This window comes from Phoca vitulina, unplaced genomic scaffold, assembly GCF_004348235.1.
Source record: "Phoca vitulina isolate PV1807 unplaced genomic scaffold, GSC_HSeal_1.0 scaffold29, whole genome shotgun sequence".
Taxonomy (NCBI): Eukaryota; Metazoa; Chordata; class Mammalia; order Carnivora; family Phocidae; genus Phoca; species Phoca vitulina.
Window position 1 is genome coordinate 19675106 of NW_022589732.1, and position 27989 is coordinate 19703094.

At 53.6% G+C, this 27989-nt stretch overlaps 1 protein-coding gene across 1 annotated transcript; it reads left to right on the forward strand.

Moving 5' to 3' along the window:
* Positions 1-27718, forward strand: TSPAN14 (tetraspanin 14). The gene is made up of 8 exons (XM_032423821.1): positions 1-330; positions 14767-14817; positions 16643-16789; positions 18510-18680; positions 20622-20747; positions 21837-21881; positions 24214-24333; positions 25362-27718. The coding sequence occupies exons 1-8, from the start codon at positions 250-252 to the stop codon at positions 25431-25433; spliced, it is 813 nt and encodes a 270-aa protein (XP_032279712.1). The 5' UTR covers positions 1-249; the 3' UTR covers positions 25434-27718.
* Positions 27719-27989: the final 271 nt, after the last annotated feature.

The following is a 27989-nucleotide window of genomic DNA, read 5'->3' on the forward strand; positions in this document are numbered from 1 at the left end:
CTCTTCTTTTTTTGGCTCTTTTTGGAGAGTTGACTTAACATGATTTTTGCCCAGTCTGTAGCTGGCACTGATGGTAAAGCAGTATCTGGACTCGTGCAGGAACACGGAAACGATTTGGAGCCTTCTGGAGTCTGTGTGTGAACCTCACCTTTGCTCTTTCTGGGGGAGCAGGTTTGGGGGAGCCGTTTTGCAACTGAACCTGTCATCTCATCACTCCCGTGTCTGTCCACAGATCCCGCTTCTCAGAAGATGCACTATTATAGATACTCTAACGCCGAGGTCAGCTGCTGGTACAAGTACCTCCTTTTCAGCTACAACATTGTCTTCTGGGTGAGTCACCGAGAGCGGCCTCGGGTCCCTCGCTTCGTCCTTTATTCAGTAGATATGATTGTTCACGTACTGCTGATTGGCCGGGGCCCCTGCGAGGCTTGGAGGAGAAGGTGGGCGGGGCTGAGAGCCCAGCTCAGGCAGGACCAGCGACAAGTTAATTATAAAACCGGCTGTTAACAGTACTGTGACAGGGATGGCCAGGGTGATGGAAAACCAGGTTAATGGGCCCCTAGCCCAGCCTTGGAGGTTCAGGAACGCTCGGAGCTCTGGCCCACACGTAGGTCTGTTTTCCCCCTTCCCTGCCCTGGGGATGCTCCCAACGACACATGGGCAGCAGGGCGCTTCGTGCCCTCCTGACTGTGGGCCGGGCCCTGTTCTGTGCTCTGGGAGCGAGGAGTGGACCTATTCCGTATGGTGCTTGTGTTTAACCAATAATGGTATTAGCCTCCTGAGCAGTGGAGCAGGGAGGGGAAGCTCCTTGGCTAGGGAGGTGGGGGAAAGGCATTCCAGGGAGGCGACTTAAGGGCTGAGACCAGAGTACCTGTGAAGAAGCAGCCAGTGGGGGTCTGGGCAGAAAGCTGCAGGCTGGAAGAGCAGCATTTGCAAAGGCCCTGAGGCAGGAATGCGCTGGGCATGTGCAAGGGACAGTGAGAAGGCCCTGTGGCTGGAGCTCAGTGAGTACAGGGGGAGGGTACACAAGTGAGGACAGAGAAATGAAGGAGCCAGGTCATGTAGGACCTTACAGTGCTCAGTAAGTAGGTGGAATTATTCTCTGCCTCTTTTAGTAACTGTTGGTAGGTTACAAGTTGGATCTGATTTTGGAATGATTCTGCCGAGTGAAGGGATGGGTGGTGGTACCACGTTCTGAGAGAGAATTTTGGGACAGACGTGTTCAAATGGTCTCTTGGCCGCATGGAGATGTCCGTTTCCTATGTCTGTGACCATCTTGGAGATGAAAGTCTGAGCCGCATCAGGGGAAGGGGGGGAGGCTCGATGAGATCATGGAGGGAGAGTGTGTTGACTGAGAAGAGGAGAGGTGTGACTATGGAGTCTTGGGATGCTAGAGGTGACCTTGCAGAGGAAAGTCCATTCCAGAGTTGGCTGTGAGTGGGTGGGCTGAGGGGAGGCTAGGAGACTCTGAGGCCTCCCGCGTAGAGAGGACAGTCAGCTGTGCCGCAGGGGGGGTGACGTAGGATGAGGACAGAAAATTGGCATTGGCTTTGACGAGGTGGAGGTTGTTGGTGACCCTGACCAGAGCTGCTGCGTGCTCTGGGGGTGGATGGAAACCTACCTGGGGCTGGCTGAGGAGCCAATGGGATGTGAGACAGTGGAGACCGTGACTCAGCGCGGTTCTTTCAAGGACTCTTGCCTTGAAGAAGACCAGGAAACTCAGGCACTGGCTGGAGACGGTCAGGGCGTCAGGGGAGGTAACATAGCATGTGTGTGAAACCAGTGGGCTGGTTCCGGGGAGAAGCAGACACGGTGTCCATGCAGGTGGCTGAGGGGACGCGGTCGTGCACCTTCAGCAAGTGTTGCTTGTCAGCTTCTGTGTGGGGGGCACTTGGAGAAGAAGGGACGGAATGATCGGCCGTCATGCCACATTTTGCTTCAACTGTGGGTGTCGGCATGCCCTGTTTGGGCCTTGTTTGCCTTGCAAACAAGGCAGATTTACTAAGACTTCTCAGCTTTTTACCCTTGATTTTATAGCATCATCTCCCAATGATGTATCTCAAAGTTTTGGGGGGTTTCTGTCCTGGAGAAACAGGGTGGGATTCAGTGGGTTGGTCATTCACCCCACGTCTTTTTTCTGTGCCCGGACAACCTGTCCCCAGCAACTTCATCATTTCCCTTGAAATAAGGCAACGCAGGACATCGTTCCTGTGGGCTTCTCCTAACGGGAGGTGTGTGTGGCTGCCTCATCCCCGCAGCGGATGGCTTCCCAGACCGGCCCTGCCCCCTCCCTGGCCCCACCAGGAGGCCCTGCCCACCGGCCAGGTGTCTGGTGGAGGGCCCCTTGGCCTAGGCAGGCAGGCTGACACTTGGGACACTCGGACACCTAGCTGACGTGTTGTTCTCTCCCACCCCCAGGCTGTGCTTGCTTGGCCTTTGCCCTGCCCTCTGAAGGTCATCCTGAATTTTGCAGCAAGAGCAAAACTTCCCGCTGCTGTGGCTGAGGGCCCGCTAATCTCCATTTCTTCACATTCTCTTCAGAATAGATTCTTTGCTCTTGGGAAGCTTTTTCCCAACTTTCCCAGTAATAACAGCTCGGCCGCCCCAGATTCGAATAGCGGAGCTCCTGATTCCAGAATCGTAGCAAGTCTGCTTGATTGAAGGGTGCTGCCGTGTCATCGGCCTTCTGCAGGATTGACAAGTCTGTGTGGTCGAGAGTCTGTTTCTCAGTTGGTGTGCGCTGGGGCCCAACAGGAAGGGACAAAAGCAGTCAGGAAACCAAGGCACAAGAGAGCTTGGTTGGGGAAATGACCCAGGCGCCTCTCTGCCGGGTCTCTAGCAGTGATTGCTCTCTTCATCTGCCCAGGAGCTCAGGGGTGGGGTGAGGCCTGAGAAGCGGGGGGTAACCACCCGGGTGCCAGGCTGGACTCGCACCCACACTGAGTGATCCCGAGGAGTCTTCGTGTTTTCATTGTGAAATGTTGATGTCACAGGCCTGCCGCCTGCCTCCCAGGGTCGCTGGAAACAGATACAGTCGTATGCCAAGCCTTACCTCGTCAGAGAAGTTTTCTCTTTGAAATGGAAGAAATAACCAAAATCAAACGATCTAACAACCCCCCATGTTCCCATCACCTCTCTTCAACATTTATCAACTCATAGCCAATTCTAATTTATATCCTCCCCACACCCCCCTCCGCCTGTTGTTTTGAAGCAAAGCATAGATAATTGTTTTGCACAGAGAGTTTTTGTATTTGTTTTGTTTTGGCGAATGAACAGAGGGACAGGATTGCAGCTTTGCTGGCAGACCTGGGCTTAGCAAGCAGGTTCAGATACACAGAAGGCAAGCTGTGGTTGCTTTGATCAGTACTAAGGGCTAGAACAAACAAGGTTTTGTTGAGCGCTTTGCCCCATTCAGAATCATTTGCACGCTGACATACTTCACAGCCAACACCTGTGCACTCTAACAGGGATTTTAAAGCTCTCTCCCTCCAGTTCGGGGCTCAGATTTTCCTGAGGGACTGTTAGTACTCGCTTGGGGTGACAAACGGGGATGCAGTTGATGTCTGTGTACGGAGTGAGTGGGGAGCAGGGCTTCATGCAGTTCTCACGGGGTTGTCAGGTAAACATGCTTCTAGACGACAGCATTGTGAGGGCACTAGCACTTTCTACCTTTTTTTTTAAAGATTTATTTATTTATTTGACAGCGAGAGAGGGAACACAAGCAGGGGGAGTGGGAGAGGGAGAAGCAGGCTTCCCACCGAGCGGGGAGCCCGATGTGGGGCTCGATCCCAGGACCCTGGGACCATGACCTGAGCCGAAGGCAGACACTTAACAACTGAGCCACCTAGGTGCCCCACTTTCTACTTTTTAAAAAAATGTATTTTATCTATGTATGTATGTAGGCTCTATGCCCAGTGTGGGGCTCGAACTCACAACCCCAAAATCAGGAGTTGTATGCTCCACCAACTGAGCCAGCCAGGTGCTCCTCTACCTTTTTTTTTTTTTAATCATAGCCATTCTTTGGTTGTATTAATGAGACCTGTTTCAAGTGCAGAATGTCACTTTGACTTAAGAAAATGCAAATCAAGGAGCGCCTGGGTGGCTCAGTCTGTTAAGCGTCTGCCTTCGGCTCAGGTCATGATCCCAGGGTCCTGAGATCGAGCCCCACATCGGGCTCCCTGCTCAGTGTGGGCGGCGGGGGGGGAGGGGCCTGCTTCTCCTTCTCCCACTCCCTCTGCCCCTCCTCCCTGCTTGTGCGCTCTTTCTTTCTCCCTCTGTCTCTCAAATAAATAAATAAATAAATCTTTAAAAAAAGAAAATGCAAATCAAACGGCAAGAAGATACCATTTTGCACCCATTAGGATGGCTATTATTAAAACATACAAGCACACACATCCCCCCACCAAAATAACAGATGTTGACGAGGATGTGGAGAAATCGGAACCCCTGTGCACTGTTGGTGAGAATGTAAAATGGTGCAGCCGCTCTGGAAAACAGTATGGAGGTTCCTCAAAATGTCAAAAAATAGAATTACCGTATGATCCAGCAATTCCAGTCTGGGCATAGACCCAAAATAATGAAAGAGCAAGATGTCTGCACACCTATGTTCACAGCAGCTTTATTCACAGAGGCCCAAAGACAGAAGCGGCCCAAGTGTCTACCGACAGATGAATGGATAAGCAAAATGTGCTCTGTACATGCAGTGGGATCTTTTTCAGCCTTAAAAAGGAAGGAAATTGTGACATGTGCTACAACATGGGTGAGCTTTGAGGCTATCATGCCAAGTGGAAGAAGCCCATCACAGAAGGACAAATCCTGTACGGTCCCACTTAGGGGCAGTACCCAGAGTAGTCGGATTCACAGAGACAGGACAAGGGGGTTGCCAGGGGTGGGGGGAGGGACAAGGGGAAGTCAGTGTTGAGTGGGGACAGAGTGCCAGTTTTGGTGGCGGTGTTGCTCAACACCGTGGCCGCCCTGAGTGCCCCTGAGCTGGCCTCGCACACATGGTTCAGACGGCTAAATTCTGTATTGTGGCTACTTTCCCACAGTTGCGATTATAAAGCAATCTCTCTGACTTGCAGAGGAGGGGCAGCTGGGAGAGGTAAACCCTGGAGGAAGGGCTGTGGAGGGCCCTGTTCTTTGTTCTCACCCCACCTGGTTCCACAAAGAATTTGAGCCCTCGCGGTCTGGCCGAGTGACTCCTCTGGAGGGGATGATTCAGATGATGTCTGCAACTGCAGGATCGCTTCCCACCGGCATTGAGTTTAATCGGCGAAGATTCAGATAAAGCCCTTGCCTGGATCTATTTCACAGTTGGATTGAAAGTGAAGAACTGAGGCCCCTTGTGGCACAGACAATGAGCCCATGTTCCGAGGATAGGAGAGCCCCCTGCCACTGGCCTTCTCGGAGATACGGGCAGCTTCCCTGTGCGGGGAGTGCGGGCATTAGCTTCGGAGCCCAATGGGCAGCCTGTTTGTAGGTGAGCAGAGAGCCACAGGCCTTTGGACTCTTGACCAGAGTCGCTTCAGGTCCCTTCCTCAAAGCCACAAAGGCCTCCCATGAGTAGGGTGACAAGTCGGGAAACTTTTAAGGGTGAAAGAGAGGTTATTAAGAATTCGGCCAGAACAACAGGTGTATCCCAGGGCTGTCCCAGGCACACCAGGACATGTGGTCACCCTACCCAGGAGAGGCAAAGCAAGTCTGACATGGAAGGAGTGAAAGGTCAGTCCCCTCCCCCTGCCCCCAGCACCTTTGTGGGTAGAGGGTCTAATTCTCTTTGGCCTTATGGTGTGCATCCTTTGATAGGGGACTCCCCACATCCTGCGGTGAGCTCGTGTCTCTGGATCACTCTGACTGATCTAGAATTGCCCTTATTTGAGCTGAACTCTGTTCATGTAACACCACATCCCAAGGGCCTGACACCCCCCGCCCCCCGCCTCAGATCTCAAATGCAATTTCTCTGCTTCTGTCTGCGTAATTAGTGCAATCAAAAAGGAAAGTCTAGGGCTTTAATAATGAATGCAGAGTATTTTCACTTTCATTGCTGAGAAATGGTACCTTTTTCTCTTCAAGTTTTATTTAACAAATTTTTGTAATTGCATGGAAATTCTAGGAGACTACACAAGGCATCCCAGCTTTGCCCCGTTCCCTCCCCATGCTCCATCCTGTCTTCAGTCGCACACGCTTTCCCATCTTTGTGAGAGCATCCTTGCAGTCATGAGGTCTGCGTTCTCATGTCAGCATCCCCTAGCATAGAACATTCTAGGTTGCCACATAGTTTTCCTGATTGTATTTTTGGAAATTCCCGTATTGGAGATTTCGGTTGTTTCCAATTTTTTTACTATCCTAGATAAGGATGCAGTGATTAGTTTGGTGTAGTACAGATTTCTCCCTTTGGTCAAGGGAGGGAAATTATTTGCTGGGATAGAGTCCCAGGAGTGAGACTAAATGGGTCAGAGAGTGTTTATGTTGTTTTGACCTGGTTGACATATTTATACAGTCAAAATTACTTCTCTAGAAGGGCTGCCCCAATTCATAGGAAATAGACCGCCTTATCTCCTAGGGGTGTGTGTGTATTTTTCCACATTTGCACTTGCCAAGGCCGAGGGCAAGGATTGCTTAATCAGGGATTCCACTAGAGCGCCCTGATGCTACTCCCTGTAGGCTTCAGCTCCTGATCTCACTTGGGCATGTGGGAGGCCGGGATCATCAGCAGGGATTTCTGACGAAGGGCTGTTCACAGCACACTGTGATCATTGCCCGGTGCATGTGACTATTATATGCTGCCGGGGTGGTGTCAAGTCTGGGTACCTGGTGATATGTATAACTCTGCATCCTTCCCTAGTAGATAGCTGGCAAGGCCCAGTCTGCTGATTTGTCTCATGTGCGCGAGTGCCCTGTTCCCATCTTGGTTCCCATCTTCCCACCTTCTTCTCCTCTCTCTCGCTCTCTTTTTTTTTTTTGCTCTAGGGAGATGTAAATATCACCTCTATGGAGGTGTAGATTTGATAGAGTAACACTTACTCACTTGCAGTGTATAGTTCGACGAGTTGACAGTTGTATACTCCCATGTAATCACCGTCACCCCGGTGAAGGCGTAAAACCTTTCTGTCCCTCCAGAAACTGTCCTGTACCCCTCTGCAGTACTTCCCTCCCACCCCGTCCTCAGGCAAACCGTCCATCTGCCTCCTGTCACTCTGGTTAGGATGGACTCTCGGATCTGACTTCGTTTAGTGTAGGTGGTGTTTTCTCTGTTGTTCTTCTGTTCTGAATTTCACTGATATCTTTAAAGACTTTAAAAAGTATTTTTAAATTTTATTTTTGAAAATTGTAGTAAAGCATACAGAATGATTTAGAATTGTCGTCATTTTTCGATGCACAGTTCAGGGGTATTAGGTCCGTTCACATTGCTCTGCAGCTGTCACCACCATCCATCTTCAGTCTGTTTCATTGATTCCTGCTCCTATTTTTTAATTATCATTTTTAATTTTTTTTTTTAGCCAGAGAGAGAGAGAGCATGTGTGAGCATGTGGGAGGGGCAGAGGGAGAGAGAGAATCTCAAGCAGATTCCCCGTTGAGTGTGGAGCCTGACACGGGGCTCGATCTCACGACCCTGAGATCATGGCCCGAGCCGCAATCAAGAGTCGGAGGGTTAACTGACTGAGCCACCCAGGCGCCCCTGCGCCTATTTTTATTTCCTTGATTCTACTTTGGGATTACTTTGCTTTTTTTCTAGCTGGGTAAAATAGATTAGATCATTGATTTTAGATCTTCTTTCCTAGTATAGGTATTTGATACTCTGTGTTTTTTGCATCCACACATTTGATACATTTTCATTTCATTTGGTGAAAATATCTTGTGTATGTGTACTCTGTATGTAATGTGTCCTTTCTTCTCCCTTTGGCTCACTTCAACAGTTTCTCTTTATTACTGGATTTCAGCAGTTTTATTATAATACGGGCTGGTGTGGTTTTCTTTATTCTGTTTGGGGTTCATTGGGCTTTTGGGATTTGTGGGTTTATAGTTTTCATCAGATTTAGGACTACTTTGACCATTATTTCTTCAAATACACACCTCCTCCCGCTTTTTCTTCTCAGACTCCTTGTTGTCTCGTGGGTCACTGAGGCTCTGTTCAATCCCCCACCCCTACCCTTTAGTTCAAATAGTTTCTATTGCTTTGTCTTCAAGTTGACTCATCTTTTCTTCTGTAGTTAGTGTCTAATTGCTGTTAAACCCATCTAGTGAATTCTTCATTTCCAGTGTTGTATTTTCTATTTCTAATAGTTCCATTTGGACCTTCTGTTTTCTATTTCTTTCCTCATTATATTTCCTTTTAAATCCCCAAGGGTGTGTACAATATCTGTTTTCATGTCTTAGCTAATTCTACCTTCTTTGTCATGTTTGTGTCTTTTTCTAGTTACTGAATATTTTTCCTTGTTATAGATCACAAGGAAAAGTAGATTTATTTCCCTTCTTGCCTATCTAGTAAATTTTTTGTAATTTTTTTATTTTAAGTAGGCTCCATGCCCAACTGGGGCTTGAACTCACAGCCCTGAGATCAAGAGTCCCACACTCTACCTACCGAGCCAGCCAGGCGCCCCTGTCTAGTAACTTTTGGTTAGATGCTAGATATAGTTTTCCCACTTAAGCATTCCTCCTGTTTTGGTCAGCTCAGGCTGCCATAACAAAATACCATTGACTTGTTGACTTCAATGACAGAAATTTAATGTCTCACATTCTGGAGGCTGAAAGTCAGGGATTGGGGTGCCGGCACGGTTGGGTTCCGCTGAGGCTCTCTCCTTGGCTGGCAGATGGCTGCCTTCTTGCCGTGTCCTACATGGCAGAGAGAGCTCTGGTCTCTCTTTCTCTTAATAAGGCTACTAATCATGGAGGCCTCACTCATGACCTCATCTAACCCTATTTACCTCCCAAAGGCCCATCTCCAAACACCATCACATTGAGAGTTAGGACATCAACATACAGATTTTGGGGGACACAACATCCAGTCCATAACACCTCCTTAACAGTATGATGTCTTCTGAATCTGGCATTTTTTGCTAACTATTGTGTGTGAGATTCATTCATGCTGTCGTATGTAGTTGTGGATCATTGGTTCTCACTGTTCTATAATAGTCCATCGTGGGGATGGATCATTTGAGATTTTTTACAGTTTTAGGCTATTTTTTATGACCTGTTCAGGTACTTTAAAGACAAGACCAGGTTGGAGACCTGAATTATAGGGATGCCCGGGGGTTCGTGTGGCCAAGCTGAAGGAAATCCTGTCTTTGGTCTCTAGGTCCAGATGGTTTCAGTGTGAAAGTTCAGTGCAGGACTAGGCAGACTGCGGCTCACAGGCCTGGCTCTCGGCCGGGTTTTGCACATACAAGTTTATTGGAACACAGCCCTGCCCATTCGTTTACGTATTATCTCTGGCTGCTTTCCTGCTATAAAAGCAGAGTTGAGTGCTTGAAACAGAGATCATCAAGCACAAAGCTGAAAATGTTTACTATATGGCCCTCTACAGAAATGTCAACTGCTGGCTTAGTATTTTGGTTTTCTCCCCACTGTTCCTCACTGAACGGTGCCGGCAGTGGTAGAGGCTGGGGTGAAGGTGGGGCTGAGGCTGGGTTGGGGTTCCTTCTCTCTGTGCCTGGGGAGCTGCCTCTAACCTCCCTGGATGACTCTGCCCTTCCTCCTTCCTGTCAAAGGCCTTGACACAGTGATTCCTGGGCGGGGCTTGGTGGGGGTGGGCTCTCTGTTATCTGGACACTCAGAGACATCTGTGGAAACTGCCCGAGTCCTCTGGGTAGTCCTTCCCCCTCCTCACCGGGGCCCCTAGCATGTGTTTGCTGGCTGTGCTGGGAAGGGCACACACGCTTCTTATTTTCAGAACCGCCCTTCCGGCAGGAGGAAAAGCTGGTGTGTGATAGCTGTGTGACCCCGCGCAAGGCACCATCCTGCCCTGCGCTTCGCTTCCCTCTGTAATGAGGAAGCCGGGCTCCAGTGTCCCTTCCGTCTCCCAGACCTTGCAGACTCCCACTGAGAAGTGGCTTAGTTTTGACTCTTTGAACGTGGGACTATTTGAAAGTGGCATTCCCTGTACTCTGTAGGGTTCACAGTGGCTACAGTCTTGAAGGGCGAGGCTTCCTAACCCCGACAGATATCTTGAGACTCACTGTCAGCCCCCCGGGCTCTCAGGGTCAGGTTGGGTCTAGAGTCTCTGCCCTCTGGAGTCCTTTCTGGCCAGTAGTTTGAGTTGTTGGCATTTCAAGTGGTCACGAGCTCTCTGGTGTTCTCTGAACTCACCAGGTCTAGAGTCAGGGTTTCCTATCCTGGAAAGTGCCTGGACCGTGGGGTTGCCACCCTGGCATGATTTATGAAGGCAGAGCTTAGGCCGTGGGAGGTGTACAGGCCTTTGCAATTACCGCCTCCAGCTGCTCAGTTTTGCAGACTGGCAGACTGAGGTCCAAGAGAGGGATGGTTTGCTCAAAGCCACAGGGTGAATTAGAAACAGAGCTGAGGTTCTGTTCTAGCTTCTTCCACTCTGTCCTGTTTTCTTTCCATCATTCTTTCTTACCTTACTTAAAAAGCCTTCAGAGGCCCTGTTTCCCTGAACTCTACTTCACTGTTGTCTCTGAGACCCAATAAAACAGATGCCTCTGGAAAGAAGGACTTTCTCTTAGGACAAAGGCTGGAGCTGGAAGTTATTGGGGGGGTGGGGCGCAGAGAGTCTAAAGGCCAGCAGATGCTGGTGGCATCTGGACGGCCCCTCAATGCCTCTGCTCTGCTCCCCTCCCTTGCAGGAGGGCAGGGCTCCCTTGGGCCGGCTCCATGCCCTGGGGTAAGCATGTCACTTGTGATATACTTCCTTCAATCCCTGCAACCCTCCTATGACCCAGGAAAGGTCATTCCCATTGTGCAGAGGAAATCATAGGCACAGAGGAGTTCCTGGACTTGGCACGAAGTCCTGTCACCAGACAGTTGCAGAGTGGAGACTGGAGCCAGGACCAGCTGACTTGTGCTGTGTGTTCAGCACTACTCAGGCCTTGAGTTTGGCTTACTCTTGGGTTTCCTTCTCGTTTTCATTCTGAGACTCCCATAGGCAGCCCTGTGAACGTCAACCTCTGACAACCAGGGGATTTGCAAGAACCAGAGGCCAGTGGGCGCAGAACCTGAGAGCGTTGCATTGCTGCTGCTGGTTTGACTTGAGCTCCCTGCAGGGAGGCCTCTGAGGCCTGTAAGAATTGCCCAAGTCCTTTTACACACCCCGAAATGAAATCTTGCAAGGGGCCAAGGCCACTGATGTGTGGGTGATGATGGGCTGCTTCTGAGCTGCTTGGTTTTGGAACCCTGCTCCTGTCCAGCCTGCCCAGTATCCTGGCCAGGTGTCTACACTTCCATTGTCACTTGAACCTGCTTGGGTGAAGTGCCCCAGGCTTGCTCTCGTGGGGAGTGGATTCTGTGTAGCTTCTAGCCCAGTGTCCAGAGAGGACCCCTCACCTTCCACAGGGGGCCTTTGCCTCGGGGGGAGGGGTCAGTAATCTTTACAGTGACACCCCGCTTCCTGGCCACAGAGTGGGCCACAGAGTGACCCTCGCCACCTGAGGATATGGGTCGTGGGCTTCAGAGTTGCACAGCCCGAAAGCCCCTTCTGCGGAACTCCCGTGCCGTGGGGCCCCTGTGCCTGCCCCTTGCGGTGGGGGGCTCAGGCAGCCGCTTGTCTTCCTGGCCCGGGTGGCTGCCCTGTGGGGGGTGGGATAATGTGCCGTCAGGAGGGTCAGAGACACCCAGTTTGGTTTGAACTCTGGCACTGGCTAGTTGTGTGCCTTTGGGCAAATAACCAAGTCATTCTACATCCGAGCTTTCCTGTTTGGAAAGGGGGGTAATAGTACCACACACCCGTGATGGGGTGTGAAGGGGCCCTTTAAGCGTAGGAGGTGTTGAATGCCGGCCTCGGCGCCCAGGAAAGAGCGGTACCACTTGCCATGGTGACCACAGTGCTGTACATACCTGATGGCCCAAGGCCGGCCTCCCTTTGGGCTTAGTGGGAGTCTGGCCCCATCCTTTGGGAGGGGATTTAATCAGGTCATAAAAGACAGACAAAGGAGGTTACTCTGAGGCTGGAAAGCACCCAGCTGAACTGTCGCTCCCAGATGGTTGGCCGCCAGGGACAACAGCCCAGCCCCACGGACCATCTGCCCCAGAGAGATCCAGGGGAGGGGGCCCCACTGGAAGCTGGGTGAAGCTGGCAAGTGTCCCGGCCTGGCTCATTCACGGGGCCACTTCCCCTGTCTGGTCCTCCCTCAGTCTTCTCATCTCTAGAATTGGTCCCCAAAGTTCCTGCCTCGGGCCAGTGTTCACTGAACTCATGATCGGACATGTAATCCCCCCCAGCCTGCCGGTTCCTGTCTGTCTGGTGCAAGTTCACGTTAGTTCTTTCTTTAAAACCGAATGGAAAAACCCATGAGCCCTTTTCTTAGTGCCCAGTTGTTGTAAGAGAAGGGAATCTGGGCTGCAGTGGGAGGGAGCTGGCCCTGACTCAGCCAGGGGTCTCAGAGGGGCAGGATTCTCTCACCATCCACCGTGGTGCCAGATGGGAGGTGGCTGTCATGGAAATCGGTTAGGAGGGGCTGCAGTGCTGTTGGGGACACTGGATGAGGCATAGGGAGGGACAACTTCCAGGACAACCTCCTGTCCTGATCCTGATGCCTCTTTGTAGGGCGTGACCATGGACCTGGCCCAGGCTGGGCTTTTGCTTGGCCCCCATTTGCTCTGAATGCATTTGGAGAGCATGAGGTGTAGGTTTTCTCATCCAAACAACCCAGTGAGGTGGCCATGGTGCCATTTAATGAGAAGGGCAAGAGTTGGCAGGGGCTGGTTGGGGCTGGGAGAGCAAGGCTCCATTTGGGGCCATGTGAAGACTGAAATGTTGTCAGCTATCTTCCGTGCACAAGTCAACGTGGACATTAAGTATGGAGGTTTGGATTTGTGGGTCAGCTGTGTAGAGATGGTGTTTCAAGCCATGTGAATTACAGCCTCATCTGGAGAACCTGGGGGAGGCGGAGGAGTCCTGGACAGAGCAGTGAGGCTTGCCAGCCTATAGAGGTGCCTGGGGGAGGATGAGCCAGCAGGCAAGGCTGAAGAGTGACCAGTGCTTTGTGTCGCCACAGCTGAGCGCCTCAGCGCAGGAGGGAATGACCAGCTGTGTCTGGTCAGATCAAATAAACAGAAAAAAGACTTGACCTCTAGCTCTGGCAAGAGGCTAAGTCATTGGGGACCTTGAGGAATGGCGGGGAGGGCAGCCTACCGGATTCAGTGGGCAGTGATTGGTCACCTTCAGGCTTGCCTGCCCTGCAGTGTAAGATGCTTGGGGAAGGAGAGGAAGTGCTCATGCACCCCATCAAGAAAAACCAAGGCCTTTAGCCACTAGTTAAATCAGCGGAGGACCACAGAGTTGCAAAACCAGGGTGGTGTCACCAGACCGCGTGTTGTTTCCTGGAGTCGAAGCTGCAACAGCATCGGGGCTTTGCCTGCGTCCTCAGTGCTGGCCGTGGAGCCTGGCACTTAGGAGGGCCTCAGGCAGTATCTGTTGAATGACTTGGATTCTAGGCCCTTCTCCTCCACTGCTGGGTGTTTTCATCTTGGCCCTCTTGGGCCCATGTTCTGCTTTGTAAAGTGGACGGATCGGGTGCAGGCAGGGCTTCTGTGGGAACCAGCGGTGAGGGGTCTGTGAACCCTCTGCAATCCCATCCCAAGTATTGGGCATGGAAGCATTCTGTGAAGGTGGTTTGTGATTCCAAAGAGGTTGCGATCTCCTGGGGGCTTTCTTTGAAGGGCCTTCCCTTCCCACTCCAGCCCCCCCGGGGCCAGTAGTGAACAAAGGAGGCAGGGATTCTTAAAGTGTGAGAATATGCCTTGGAGAGGTGAGTCCTAGACAGACCTGGCCCCATTATTTACCGGGAGGTACTGATGAATGGCAGGCAAATGCTAGCGTGGTATAAAGAACTTACGGAGAAAAATAGGCAGCTTAATTTTCAGAGGCCAGGTGTTTTGTTTTATATGGAAAAAATCTCTGGTTTAGAAACCTGTGTGGTGTATGGGGGGCGCTTTCTGTTGTGGTACAGTGAGGCAGCCTGGTTCCAGTGGGGTGGAGGGGGGCTGCTTTTCTGGGGTGAATGTGTTGTTTAGCACAGGCCTATTTTAATTCAGTAACAAATAACCCAGTAACCAATAACGCGGAGCACACCAGGGCTCTGGAGAGAGGCTCTCCAGCACGGGGAGCCTGTGAATGCACCTGGGGGGCTGTCACAGAGGGTCATGTCTTCTTTATACCAGATCCTGCACTGAAGTGAGTTCAGGGGCTTTGGGAATGTGGAGGAAACAGGGCAGGGCCATCATGATGTGTCTCTGACTCCATAGTGTCGAGGGCAGCCTCTGCTCTGAGATCTTCCTCTCTGCTCCCTGGAGCGTGGGGGCCATTGAGTTTGTCCAGATGTTCAGGGAAGGTAGGTGTAAGTTACCCCAAACGCCTGGCCATTCCTTCGCTCTGGGGTAGAGTTCGCGTCATCTGCAGGGACCGAGGGCTTGCCTTGCCGCTGGCCCGTCTGCACGGACATGAGCCAGGAGCGTCCCTTGACTAGCAGTGTGGACGTTCCTCCCAGAAGCATGTTCATGGTGCTGGTTTCAGACTTAACTAATTCTCTCCCTCTCTCCCTCTCTCCCTCCTTCCCCACTTCTCCCCTTCCCTCCCCCCCCTCCCCTGCTTAGTTGGCTGGAGTTGTCTTCCTTGGAGTCGGACTGTGGGCATGGAGCGAAAAGGTAGGTGTCACTGTTACCAGCACTGTGGAAGCATCAGGTCTCCTGGAGCAGGTGTGTTCAGCTTTAATTGCTCCTTCCAGACTCCTCCCTGACAAGCATTCTTGCATGGGGTAATGGTTTATAGCCATTGGTCGTCACAGAGCCAGCTCTGGGAAATAGTTACTGAGCTTGTCGTGAGACCTCCTGGGGCCCTGGGACTGGCTCTGCTTCCCTGTGGTGGGGTCACGGCTGGGCTGGGCTGGGCTGGTTGGGTTTTTGAGCTCCGGGAGTGTGGAGAGCCCTCTGCTGTTCCCAGAAGCCTCAGACGGCCTGGGGGCTTGTCTGCCCTTGTGTCTGGGGCGGGCCTGGGCCGCCTTCTGCTCCTGTCGGTGCCTCTGGGAGCGAGCACCTCCCTGAACACAGTTGTGTTCATTCCTGAAGTTCTTGTCCTTCTGAGATCGGGGGCAGGGCTGTGTGACACGCCCCCTGGGCGCCCTTCCTTACTCCCCTGTGAACCCCCTTGCCCAGCCTGTGCAGGAGAGGGGAGGTGGGGAGACCAGGCTCTTCCTGCCCAGAAGGACAAGGGGCAGTGGACGCTCTGAGGAGGGGACCAGATTCGCGAGCTGTTGAGCCAACATCTGCTCCGCTGGTGGGTGCATGCTGGGGACGCAGAGCTGAAGAGGACCCTCGCTACAGGGCGGGCGGAAGAGGGGACAGAGAAGGAGCAAGGCAGAACAAGTTGCCCTGGGCCAGGCAGGAAACTGGGAACCAAAGCATCGTCGAGCCTCAGGCCCGGGACCCTCTCTTACCTTCAGTGGAAGCTCCCTTTGGTTCCAGGAGAAGGAGGCAGGAGCGCTTGGATCTGTGGGCTTTCTTGCCATGGCCTTAGGAGCTGAATAAGGCCCGCCTTGGGGTTTAGGCATCTTCAAGGTAGCCTGTGAACCCCTAAAGGGCAGGAGCTGAAGTGCAATGTCACTTTGTCCTGCGGACAAACCCCGCAAGCCCCTGCAAACCGTGACTCATATCGCCACCGTGTGGCCATCTCTTGAACGGCAGCAGCTCCGGCTGAGCCCTGAGCGGAGGCCTGGCTACCTGGGAGCCTGGGAGCCTGGGAGCCGCTGGGTGCTGGGCCGGTGGCTCCTTTCTCCTTCCTCCTTTGAATCCTGTAGAACTCCGCAGTCGGTTTTGGTTCTCCCTAGCCACATGTGACTGTATGTATTTAAATTAGTTAAAATGAAACATGAGTTAAAATTCAGGTTTTCAGTTGCCCTCAGGTGCGCAATAGCAATGGGGCCAGTGGGTACCATTTGGGACAGTGCAGATATAGAACACCTCCCATCATCACAGCAGCTTTCATGGACAGTGCTGCCTTCGTCTGCGTGGCTGTTTCCACCAGGGTGTGCAAAGTGAAGCTGTTTTCAGCTCAGGGTAGTGGGGTTCTCCACAAACTGAGTGCAGAGTAAGCTGCCACATGGCCAGAGGTCAGGGTGAGGCTCTGGCCCTAGGGTGCCCTGCACTCCAGGCCTGGCACAGGGATCCTGCAGTCTCCAGAAGAAGTATGGCTTCTGCCTGGGAGGGACTCACAGCCGAGGTGCAGCCCAGGATTGCTGCATGCGAGGGCCCTGGGAGCTGAGGCGGGCAAGGATCTGTGGGCAGAGAGGCCCCTAAGAGGGCAAGTGGGCAGGGGCCACGCTCTGTTCTGGCCTGGCTGTTAATGAGAGGGCTGAGCCTCAGAAGACAGGTCCCTGTCCTTATTTAGCTCTGGACACAACCTAGCGCCCTGCACCCCCTCATCCCCCAGGCACCCTTGACTCCATGAGGCTGATGCTTTCTCTGCCTCTTTCAGGGGGTGCTGTCTGACCTCACCAAAGTGACCCGGCTGCATGGAATCGACCCTGTGGTGCTGGTCCTGATGGTGGGCGTGGTGATGTTCACGCTGGGGTTCGCTGGCTGCGTGGGGGCCCTGCGGGAGAACATCTGCCTGCTCAAGTTTGTGAGTAGCCACAGATAGAGGGGCGGGAGGGGTGTGGGCTCTGCGGGGCGGGCTTAGCCCTTATCTGGCCGGAGAGGGTCGCAGCTCTTACAGCCTCCCCCACCCCTGGGCCCCAGCAGTGCGGGGAGGAGGCTGCCCACCAAACGGTAAGGTTTCAGGAAACAATTAGCTGAACCAGCTCCTCATCCCTGGAAAAGCTGGGCCCCTCTGGTTTTCAGCTCCTGGAGGGAAGAGATGGCTAAGCAGCCAGCTCCTCTCCCCCTCCCTTGCCTCTTATTTCCCTCAGAAGTTGTAAAGGAATTGTTTGTTTGCTACTCACCTTTGCCCTTCTTTTTTTTTTTTTTAATTAATTTTTTTAAAGATTTTATTTATTTATTTGACCGAGAGAGAGATAGCGAGAGCAGGAACACAAGCAGGGGGAGTGGGAGTGGGAGAGGGAGAAGCAGGCTTCCTGCCGAGCAGGGAGCCTGATGTGGGACTCGATCCCAGGACCCTGGGATCATGACCTGAGCTGAAGGCAGACGCTTAACAACTGAGCCACCCAGGTGCCCTCACCTTTGCCTTTCTTAGCTAAGATCAAAAGACGTTGCCAGTAAAGTTAGGAAACCATTTCCCTCCTCCAGGGTGTGAATGTACTGGGATGTGCAATGCAGAATCCTTAATTTCCTGGCAGAACTGCCAGTTACGAAGAGTTTGATTTTATATTTAGATACAAATTCACGTTGAAATGCATTCAGTTAAAATTAAATAGCACCTGGGGGGGGCGGGGAACACATAATCGTGTTTTGCAATATATTATTTGTTGAATTTATTAGATCAAGCCTTCTCTTCCCCAGGCTTAATTTAAAAAGCAAAACATGTGTTGTTGTTTTTTTTTCTCTCATTTTTTTTTTCCTCTTCAAAATATATGTAGTATCTTCCTTCTGTGTGAATGGAGGTTGCGTTTTGGAGGGCCTTGTGCGTATGTATGTTTGTGTGTGTATGTGGGTGTTTCCCCTTGTCTTATTCTGAGACCTTTGCCTGCCGTGGCCTCGCTCCTTAGAGCGCAGGGTGACCAGTGGTGGTAATGGCCAGGAGAACTCACTCACTGCTGGCCGGATGTCTGCCGGATGGGAGGGGTGCGGCTGCGGGGGGCCCTTGCAGAAGGCCACCACTGTGGTGGCCAGGGGCGCTGTGCTTCTACGGAGGTCTTGACACGTACAGAGGGACTCAGATGTCCTGCATGAGCTGCGTGACCTCAAGCAAGTGACATGCCTGAGTGGTTTCCTTGTCCCTAAAGTGTGGGTGACAGTAGATTTCTAGCAACTTGGATGGTTGTGTGTGTGAGGAGAGTGGTCAGATACTGTGTCTGGGCCCCAGGCTCTGCCCTAAAGGAGCTGATGGCCTGGTGGGGTAGGTTAGCCGTTCATTCCTGGAATGGGGCTTGTTGGGGAGGGAGGCTACCTCACAGGAAATGGGTGACACGGTGGCTTGGAGCTTTCTCGTCCTTTCACTCATCTCTTACCAATGATGCTGTGATGTGGGTGGGGGTGCACATCTGCATTTACAGATGGGGCGGGGCTGCCAGCCAGTAACATGGGATCCCCGGGGGCTCCGGCGCTGGTCTCTCGGGTGTGGAGCCCACCCTATGTGGCAGGCACCGATCCCGGGTCAGATGAGGTTTGGCCCCGCCGGAGGCCGGAGGTGTGATGACTCTCAATCCCATGTTTGCCCCATGCAGTTCTGCGGTACCATCGTGCTCATCTTCTTCCTGGAGCTGGCCGTGGCCGTGCTGGCCTTCCTCTTCCAGGACTGGGTGAGGGACCGGTTCCGGGAGTTCTTCGAGAGCAACATCAGATCCTACCGGGACGACATTGACCTACAGAACCTCATTGACTCCCTTCAGAAAGCCGTAAGCACCGCCGGCGCTGGCCTCCCGGGTAGAGCGTGGGCTTCCCTGGCCGGGGACGCTGCTCCAGCCTCGGCTAGCAGGGAACCCGGGGCGTCCCTCCTCAGCATGGCAGGTAGCGGGGAGGCCGTGGGAGGTGCCGCTCCTGCCTCTGGTCAGTTTAGCTTTGCCCGCTCGTGGTTGCCTGGCTGTGTGGGCGTGTTCACAGTGTGTCCTCCCCCACTTGCATGGGGCAGGTGGTCTAGCTGCCCCTGCGGCCACCCTCCCCCTGGGCCCAGATCTCTCCGGTCCCAGCCATGCAGGTGGCTGCAGGTCCCCAGGCGCTGTGGGTACCCAGGGGCAGAGCGTCTCCTCCCCCCAGCGTGTGACTCACCGTCTGAGGCTATTCCTGTCCCCTTCCTCCCTGGGACCTTTTCCCCTTCCTGTTCGAGAGGGCAGAGCTGCCTGGAGGAAGCTTCCCCAGATGGGGAGGAATGTGACCTCCCTGGAATATGTCCCCAGGGGGCTGTCTAAGCCATCCCAGGCCTTGGCTTTGACTCCATCTGGCCCCCGTCCCCCTGTGTGCGTCTGCACCTGGAGGCTTGGACCACAGCCGTCCCCGCCCTGGGGGGGCCCACTCCCCGCCACCGGCTGGGGCAAGGCCGTCGTGTGATCCGTCTTTGCACTGCCAGAAAACCTCGCTTCCTCAGGGACTTCATGTGGAACGCTTGGGTTCTGAGAAGAAAATAAGCAAGCAAGCATTAAAAATAACTCTAGTCCGCTCTCATGTTCACGAAAACTTGTTTACCCTTATGTCGGGGATCCGGCCAAACCCACTTATGTGACCAGAGACGCTGTGTCGTAATAGTGACCGGCACTCGTCTGTGACAGCCCTGTTGCTGCCACTTCCTCCCGCCCCTCACTGAGCCTGCTGGCGGTTCCCGTTGTCCCAGCACCCCGCTGCGCCCGGGTGCTCCTGCCCACACCCGCCTCGAAGCCAGGGCGCTCTCCTTCAGTGCCGCCTTTCCCCTTGAAAATACATTCTCCAGAGGCACTCGGTAAATTGTGGAGATTCCTCACGCTGAAGTACTCGGGAATCATGAAAGCAGCTGGAACAGGGCAGGGTAAAGGGGGGGCATGGGATTTTATCTTAGAAGTGAAAGAAGACAACCAGGAATCCTGGTCATGTGTTTGTTGTGATCACGGCCACAGCCACGTTAGTAGTCAGGACGAGGGTGAAAACGGAGTCTGCTCCTGCTCTGGGATGCCCTTGACATCACTGTGCTGTTGTCAGTGTTTGGCTGTTTTACAACTTTTAGATGAATGGCGATTCTCTTTGCAGCTACACCAGATAATGGGGGGTGCAGAGACCCCAGGTTATGGGGGGCAGAGCTATGATTGTGTTACTGTCCACCCCGCTCACAATTCTGGCCTTGGGAGTTAGACGTCCAGCAGCTGTGTTTTGTAAGGAGGCACCTAAGGGAAGTAAGGCCAGCTTGGAAATTTCTCTGAGAGGGAGCCGCGCTCACAGCCCACAAGGCGGGGTTCTTGGGGGCACCAGAGAACTGTATCAGAGGTACTGAGTGGCCTCCAAGGAGGGTGAGGAATCTGCTCTGGGCTGAGGGGAGGGGAGGAAGGGGAAGCTCTGGGGGGAGGAGGGTCTGGACCAGAGTGCTGCGCCCCAGCGGAGGCGAGGGGGAACTGCGGAGCCAGTCCTGGACCGGGCCCCGGGGGGGGGGGGGGGGGGGGTGGGGGTCATGACCGAGTTTCCTGGTTTCCTTCTTAAAAGGCTACCCAGGTCACCATGCTCAGCATCTCTGTGCATGCAGGAGGTCGCTGGGGGGCCTTGATTTCTCTGTGTGTACGTGAGCAGCGCTTCCTCTCGTGTCCCCGCTCCCCTGTGGGTGGTCAGAGCCCTGGCTCAGAGCCAGAGCCCCTGACAGCTCTCGGGTTTTGTGATCCCAGAACCAGTGCTGCGGGGCATATGGGCCTGAAGACTGGGACCTCAACGTCTACTTCAACTGCAGCGGTGCCAGCTACAGCCGTGAGAAGTGTGGGGTGCCCTTCTCCTGCTGCGTGCCGGACCCCGCGGTGAGTTGGCCTGCCCCGGGGCTCGTGGAGCAGTTCCGGGCTCTGGAGGCGCCGGGCTGCTTCTCTTCGGGCTGCCCTGTGCTCCCTCCGCACACCACCGCCTGGTTCCTGCAGTGCCGAAACCCTCTGTGTGTAAATCCCAGGAACGGTTTTGCATGACCTGCCCTTGCTCTAGTGTTCTGGGTGAAGCAGGAGAAAACCAGTCGTGTCCCTCCCTTGAGGGGCTCTCACGCAGGGTGCCTGGACGAAATGCTAGAAACGCGGTGAGCCCTGGGCCGCCCTCTTCACTGTCCTCTGGAGAGAATGCCTGGGCGGTGGGGGTACTCACTGTCTGGGGTGGTGGAGGATTCTCGCCTTTCTTCTTCACCTGTTCTCATTCCCAGCCCATGGCCCGGGTCCCTGGGTTCCAGAAACGGGGCTCTTGGGGTGACCTGCGAAGGGGCACTGAATGTTTGCTAGAACTGTGAGCCCTTTACAGCTGCGGTACTGGGCTCCGGGGCTCCAAGCAGGCCTGCTCCTCCAGCCCAGGAGAGGCTCGGGTTTTGCTGCGGCCGCACAGCTAGGGCCTGAGATCCCCACTGTGACCGTGAAATACCGAGCGAGCGGAACTTGCATCTCCCAGCGCAGACACTAGCGAACTATGACCCGTGGACCGGATCCAGCCTCCTCTGTGTGGGATCTTTGAGCCGAGAACAGTTTCACCCATTTTTAAATGGTTGACAATAAATGAAAGGAAGGATAATATTTTGTGATAGGTGAAAATTATATGAAATTTAAATTTCAGTGTCCATAAGTGAAGTTTTGCTGAAATATGGCCATGTGCATTTGTTTATGCATCATCCATGTCTTCCTTCATGCTCCGAGAGCAGAGTTGAATAGTTGCTATGTAGACAGGTCTCCCTCACACACACAGCTGGCCAACCTTTGTCCTAGTATGAAAGGTTAGTTGGCATCTGGATTAAAGGATGTGAGCTATAGTGGAATTTGTACAGGTGTTTGCTGATGTTTGGTTGGGACTTTTCTAGAGCCTTCCACCATTGGCTTCCCAAGAGAACAAAAATGACCAATTTTTTCCTGCTTTTCTTACAGCAAAAAGTTGTGAACACACAGTGTGGCTATGATGTCAGGACCCAGGTGAGCACCCGATGCATGCAACTTTGAGTTTGTCAGGTTTATTCCCTGTGGTCCAGCATCCTGATTTAGCACAAGTGCAAATTGGAGTGGGTGAGACTCGAGTCTGCCATCTAAGCTGGGAGCGAGCTGGGTAGGAGCCGCTGGTGGCAAGACTCCCGGGAACAGTGAGGGGGGTGATTCCCAGCCCTGTGAACTGCAGTCACAAAATCTAGCAGTTACTGCATTAGCGGAAAGAGGTCAGATGAAAGTTTCGGGAACAAAGCCTATATTTTTAATGGCTCCTTGGAGTCCCAGGAGGTGTCTGTTCTCTAGGAGTTCAGGATGAAGCTGTAGGAGCGCGTGGCTTGGTTTAGCTGCCATATGGAGGCGGGGGTGACAATGAGCAGGGAGACAGGTCTTGGGGCGGGAGAAAGGCTGAGTCCTCCAGGGCTTTCTTGAGGCCACAGGGGGTGTGGGGGTGAAGAGAAGTGAGTGTCCCCCTCCCCGCCAGCACTGCTCGGTGGCCTTTGGTGGTATGAGTGACTGATATTCTGAAGGAGGGAACTTGGGGAATCCACGAGCACCCCTCCTGTTGACCACAGACATCAGGGATGTGTGCCTCCGGTTTGGGAGGCCCGAAGCCCTTCTGCAGGGACCTCCGTCCGTTGCATGGGATGGGCCTGCACCAGCATTGTCCTCTCATTGCCACTTGCGTTAGATTCTAGGGCTGTCATAACCAAGTAGCACAGACTGTGGCTGAAACAACGGAAACGTCTCTCCTCAGAACTCCGGTCAGAAGTCCGACATTAGGGTGTTGGCAGGGTTGGTCTGAAGCCTCTCTCCTGGGCTTGTAGGTGGCTGCCTTCTTCTGTATGTGTGCCCACCTCGTCCTCCCTCTGTGTCTTTTGGTGTCCTGATCACTTTTTTTTTTTTAAAGATTTTATTTATTTATTTGATAGAGAATGAGAGAGAGAGACCATGAGAGGAGGGAGGGTCAGAGAGAGAAGCAGACTCCCTGCTGAGCAGGGAGCCCGATGCGGGACTCGATCCCGGGACTCCAGGATGACCTGAGCCAAAGGCAGTCACTTAACCGACTGAGCCACCCAGGCGCCCCTGATCACTTTTTATAAGGACACCAGTTATATTGGATTACAGCCTACCCTGATAACCTCATTTTAATTTATTTACCTTTTTTTTCATATGGTATTTCTCTTTCTCTGACTGACTTATTTCGCTTAGCATAATACTCTCTAGCTGCATCCACGTTGGTGCAAATGGCAAGATTTTATTCTTTTTTTATGGCTGAGTAATAATCCGTTGTATATATGTAACACATCTTTTTTTCCCTCAGATCTAGAGTTTGGGTTCGGTTTAGGGCCAGCATAATGGTTAGGGTTGGGGTTGGGGACAGTGTGAAGGTATGTGCCTATTATCCTGCAGTTTAGAGACCTCTGTGGAGGGATAACTTTAGAGTTAGGGTTATTGTTAGGGTCAGGGGTTAGGGGCTAGGGTGAGGGTATGGGTATGTGCCTGGTATCCTGCTGTTCAGAGATCTCTCCAGAGCATTGAGTTTAGCGTTAGCGTTAGGGTTATGGGTTATATTACCTCTTTAAACACCCTGTCTCCAAATGCAGTCACATTCTGAGGAATTGGGGGTTAGGACTTCAACATCTGAATTTTAGGGGGACACAGTTCAGCCCCTCACCCCACTAAAATGGATTACTAATCCATCAGTGTTGCCATGGGCGAGGCTGTGTGTGGGTGAAGGTGGGCTGTGTGTGCTGAGGGCACCTCCCGTGTGCCTACTGAGTCTCCGCTAAGGGTCAGGATTGGAAGGAGCCCGTGGGCTTACGACCGTTCCTGTGACCCTGGCTGCTGGAGCCAAGCTTAACTGGGTGGGGGACACAATCTGGGAAACCACTGTCCTCTCCTTCCCCAGCCAACTTCTCTGACTTAGAAGATGCTGAAGGCCCTTCTAGTTTCTCTCTTTAAAGGCACATCTTCCTTCTTGAGCCCTGAGGCCCCTCCCTCCCTGTCCTTCAGATGTGGGCTCTGGGGGTGTGTCCCTCTTTCAGTCTGGGGAGGCCCAGTGGGAGTGGGTAAAGACCACCGCCAGGGAGCCTTTGTTGGGGCAGAGTAGAAGATGCAGACTGCCCGGGGAGAGGGGAGAGGGCAGAGACCGAGGCAGGTGGATGCAGTTCTCCTGGAGAGTTCTGTCCGTCCTTGGCACCTACCTTCCAGCACCCTGGCTCCCACCGAGCCTCACCCTGCCCGCTGCGGGAACCCTCTGGGGAGCCGGGGTGGGGATGCCCCGCATGCCTTGGGCTCAGGTCGCTGTGGTGTTTCCCTGCAGCTGAAGAGCAAGTGGGACGAGTCCATCTTCACAAAAGGCTGCATCCAGGCGCTGGAGGGCTGGCTTCCGCGCAATATTTACATCGTGGCCGGCGTCTTCATCGCCATCTCCCTGCTACAGGTTCGTTCCCCCTGCCCTTTGTGGTTTCCTCTGTCCTTGCGGGTCGCACCTGTTCATTTGAACCAGATGGCATGTGGGAAGACTGGTGGCCGAGAGAATGGGGAGGAGGAGGGGAGGCAAGAACTCTGCGAATCCGAGAAACCAGGAGTTCTCCGGGGTGCCCAGGGCTTGGGAGGAGAAGCCGGCAGCCCCCAAGCAGCCTCTGGGACGGCCGCCGCCGCCGTGCGCAAAGTGCGTCGTTCACCTCCCACACGGTGCAGTGAAGAGGGCTCCTGACCGCGGCCCGGGGTCTGCTCACCATCCACACACCCCTTCCTCCTTCACCCCGCGAATGTGTGTTGAGTGATCTCCGAGGGAAGCTTAGACACAGAAGCACCTAGAAAAGGAAAGAACAAATTTACTTGCCAAATGGGCAGAGCAGTCAGACTTCAGAAGGACTGGCTCATCAAATATAAACCACAACAAGAATTTAAAGGGGAAATAAAATTCCAAGATTTCCGAGTTCACGTTGGTCTGTTTCTGGTAGAAAAACTGTCTTCCCACATGACGATGCTGGTCACCAAGGTCAGACGGCCGCACAGGTAAAATCAGGGAGAACCTTGTTTTTATTGTGGAATCCAGGTTTTTTTTTTTTTTTTTTTTTTTGTGGAATCCAGGTTTACAGGAAACATCGAGATTTATTATTTTGCGTCGAAACCAGTCAGGTGACTCTGTTATTTTTGGTTTAACCTCGGGTGCAAAGTGTGCCCCAGCTCATGGTACGTGACGTGCGTGGCCCTGTCGGAGGCAGGCCTTCTGTGCTGTCCGCTGTGTGCCCCAAACTTCTGGGCCCCAGGGATCTAGCAAAACAGACCCCAGGACTCACTTTTTCCTGGTGGGTGGGTCTTGTTTTGCCACAGGCCCAGTTGTTCTGTGTGCTGCGTCCTCAGTGTGCAGAGTGGGCCCGGGGCTGGTGTGCAGTGCAGGCTTCCCCGTGCACCTCGCCGTCGGGCCCCACCGCTGACAGCCTGTCCTGGCTTTGGTTTCAGATTTTTGGCATCTTCCTGGCGAAGACCTTGATCTCGGACATTGAGGCGGTGAAGGCAGGCCATCACTTCTGAGGAACAGAGGTGAGCAAGCAGAGCTGAGCCACGCCATGGAGGCCAGAGCCCTTCACGCTTGTCATGTCGACATCCAGAGGGAGAGAAGTGGACGCACCCAGCCAGAGCCAGCACCCTGTCTTCGGCCTCAGCGTGCCGCGACCTCCCCGTTTCTGTTTGCTGGTGCTGAAGACCGAGGGGCCCCTCTGACCTGCACGGACTTGGGACGGAGACCCCCCCACCCCGGGGTCTACCCAGAGACAGAGAACATGTCTTTAAGCGGGGGTGGTGACTCTGAGGGGCAGAAGGCTCCCGTGGCTGTGAAAAGGGCTTGACTTGGTTCTCCTGGAGACTAAGCGTGTCTGCAGGGCACCCTGGCCTCCCCACTCGTGTCACTGGTGCTGGCCCGGAGGGCAGCCTCGTCTGCTGCGGGTGGGACATGGGGGCGGGGGGGCCCAGCAGACACGGACGAGGCTTCTCCCAGCAGCAGAAGGACCTGGGGAGGGGAAGGGGCACAGGTGGACCGTGCCAGCAGAGCCTGTGGTGTCTGCATAAGTCGGGGGATGTTTGCAGGATCCTCAGCCATGTCCAAGTAAGCCTGAGCCATGTGTGGACGGGTGCCACGGAGTGCCCCCTCCACTGCCCCTGCCAGGGCGAGACCCGCCTCCAGCTTCGCCAGCGGTGTGCCCGATGGCACGGGGGGAGGGGGGCGTGGGCAAGGTTCTCCTCTGAGTCGGCTCTCCCTCTCTGAAAGTGTGTAAATAGTTTATTTATAGGGATAAGAATGTTCTCACACCGTTTCTTCATTTCCTCTGGCATTCCCTCCAAGCAGCCTTACACGGTGTCTGGGACTGAAGCCATCCCTCTCAGTTCCCTTGAGTGTCTCAAGAACCAACCCCATCACTTCCCCTTTTCATGCCTCACAGCCCAGGTGCACACGCGCGCTCCCCCTTCCTCTGTGCACCCCCAGCTCACATGCACCCACTCCCCTCCCCAGCTTGGCCTCGCCGGCTTCTGGTCTTGGTGCTACTGAAACCGCCACCTGGAACTTGAATCCTGACACACACACCCCACCCCCTCCCCCCCCTCCCCCAAGGCAAGGGCCAGAGACGGCCAGCCTGGAACCTGTGACCAGGGCTCCTGTCGAGGCCACATGCTAAGGGCCGCTGGTCGGCCTGGCATTTGCCTCTCCCTGGAGAGCGGACCTGCGGCCGGGCCCCTGTGTGGAGCCGGAGACCCCAGCCTGCAGCTGTGTAGAAGCTCGGGATGGTTCTTTTTTTTGGCTAACCTTTGTGATGACCCCCCTCCGCTGTCCCCAATCAGGATATCTGTGGTGATCATGTCCACCCTCCCTGGCAGGGCTATCCTGGGGCTTGCTCTTGGAAATGAAGTCTGTCTTATGTACCGAATGGTTTGTGCGTCTTTGGCTGGGCCCCTATCTTACCGCTTCCCTGGATCTTGTACCAGTTCTGTCCTCATCATTCAGGGATTGAGTGCTACCTTTACTGACTCGCCGAAGTGTCCATGCTAGTGTGGTGTACACTGGTGGGTGTTTGTTGATGATGTTATGATTTTTGTTTTTGTTCTTGTTTTTTTTTTTCTTTACAATTTTCTCTGTAGACTAGAGGAAGAAGAATGCTTGTGTTTTCAGGAAGTATGATGCTTTTCTTTGACTGCCAAACTCTTTTATGGAATATATCTTTATATTAATGCTGTTGTCCTGGTGGTTTTTATTTTGAGTGACATCAAGATGGCATTAAGCATTGCAGGGGTAAACTCAGCTGCCAAGGGAACCAGGGGGACTGTGTGTGACTCGACACAACAGGACAGTGGAGGGTAACGGCAATCATGGTCGGCACAATCCGGAGTAACTTTCATCAAGTGATTTGTTTTAGATTCTGCATGCCACTTTCAGTTATCCTTTGTGTGGAGGTTACAGCTGGACCAAGCGGGCTTGTGGCTTGGTTATGCTCAGCTAGAAGCACGAGGCAGAGCTTTGACTGCAGGCCGGGAGGAAGTGCATTAGGCTACCTCTGTCCAGCCCCGGGCGGTATGGTCCAGGCAAGAGAGCTTGGGGACACTGGGTCGGGATCTGGGCACTGCTGCTACACGGGTGTGTCTGGACCTGCTGGCCCATCTGTGAAGGGTTAGTGTGCCTCTGACCCATCCTGCCCTGGGGGAGATGGTGGCTCCAGACCCAGCGCTGCTGGTGCCTGGACCCCCAACAGCTTAGCTTCCTGCACCGCTCCTGCTGGCCCACCTCTCGAGCTCGACTGGGTGGCCGGACCCCTTGCAAGTCTCGACAGCTCACAGCCCAGCTCCGGGTGAAGACTAGCTATGACTTTTTCGAAGTTGAGTTTGTTTTTCAATTAGTTTCCAAAACTCTGGCCATTGGAGCCATCCCCTCTGACTCTGAGCGGTTGGAGAATAGAGAGGAGGCCCAGCGGAAGTGGTGCACGTGTGGCCGTCTCCAGTGAACCCGCCTCCGTATGGAGCCACGGTGCAGCCGTCCCGGCCCTTCCCTGCGCAGCCCCCGTACTCCCTGCCCTCCCAGACCGGGTGGAGGCCAGTGTGACC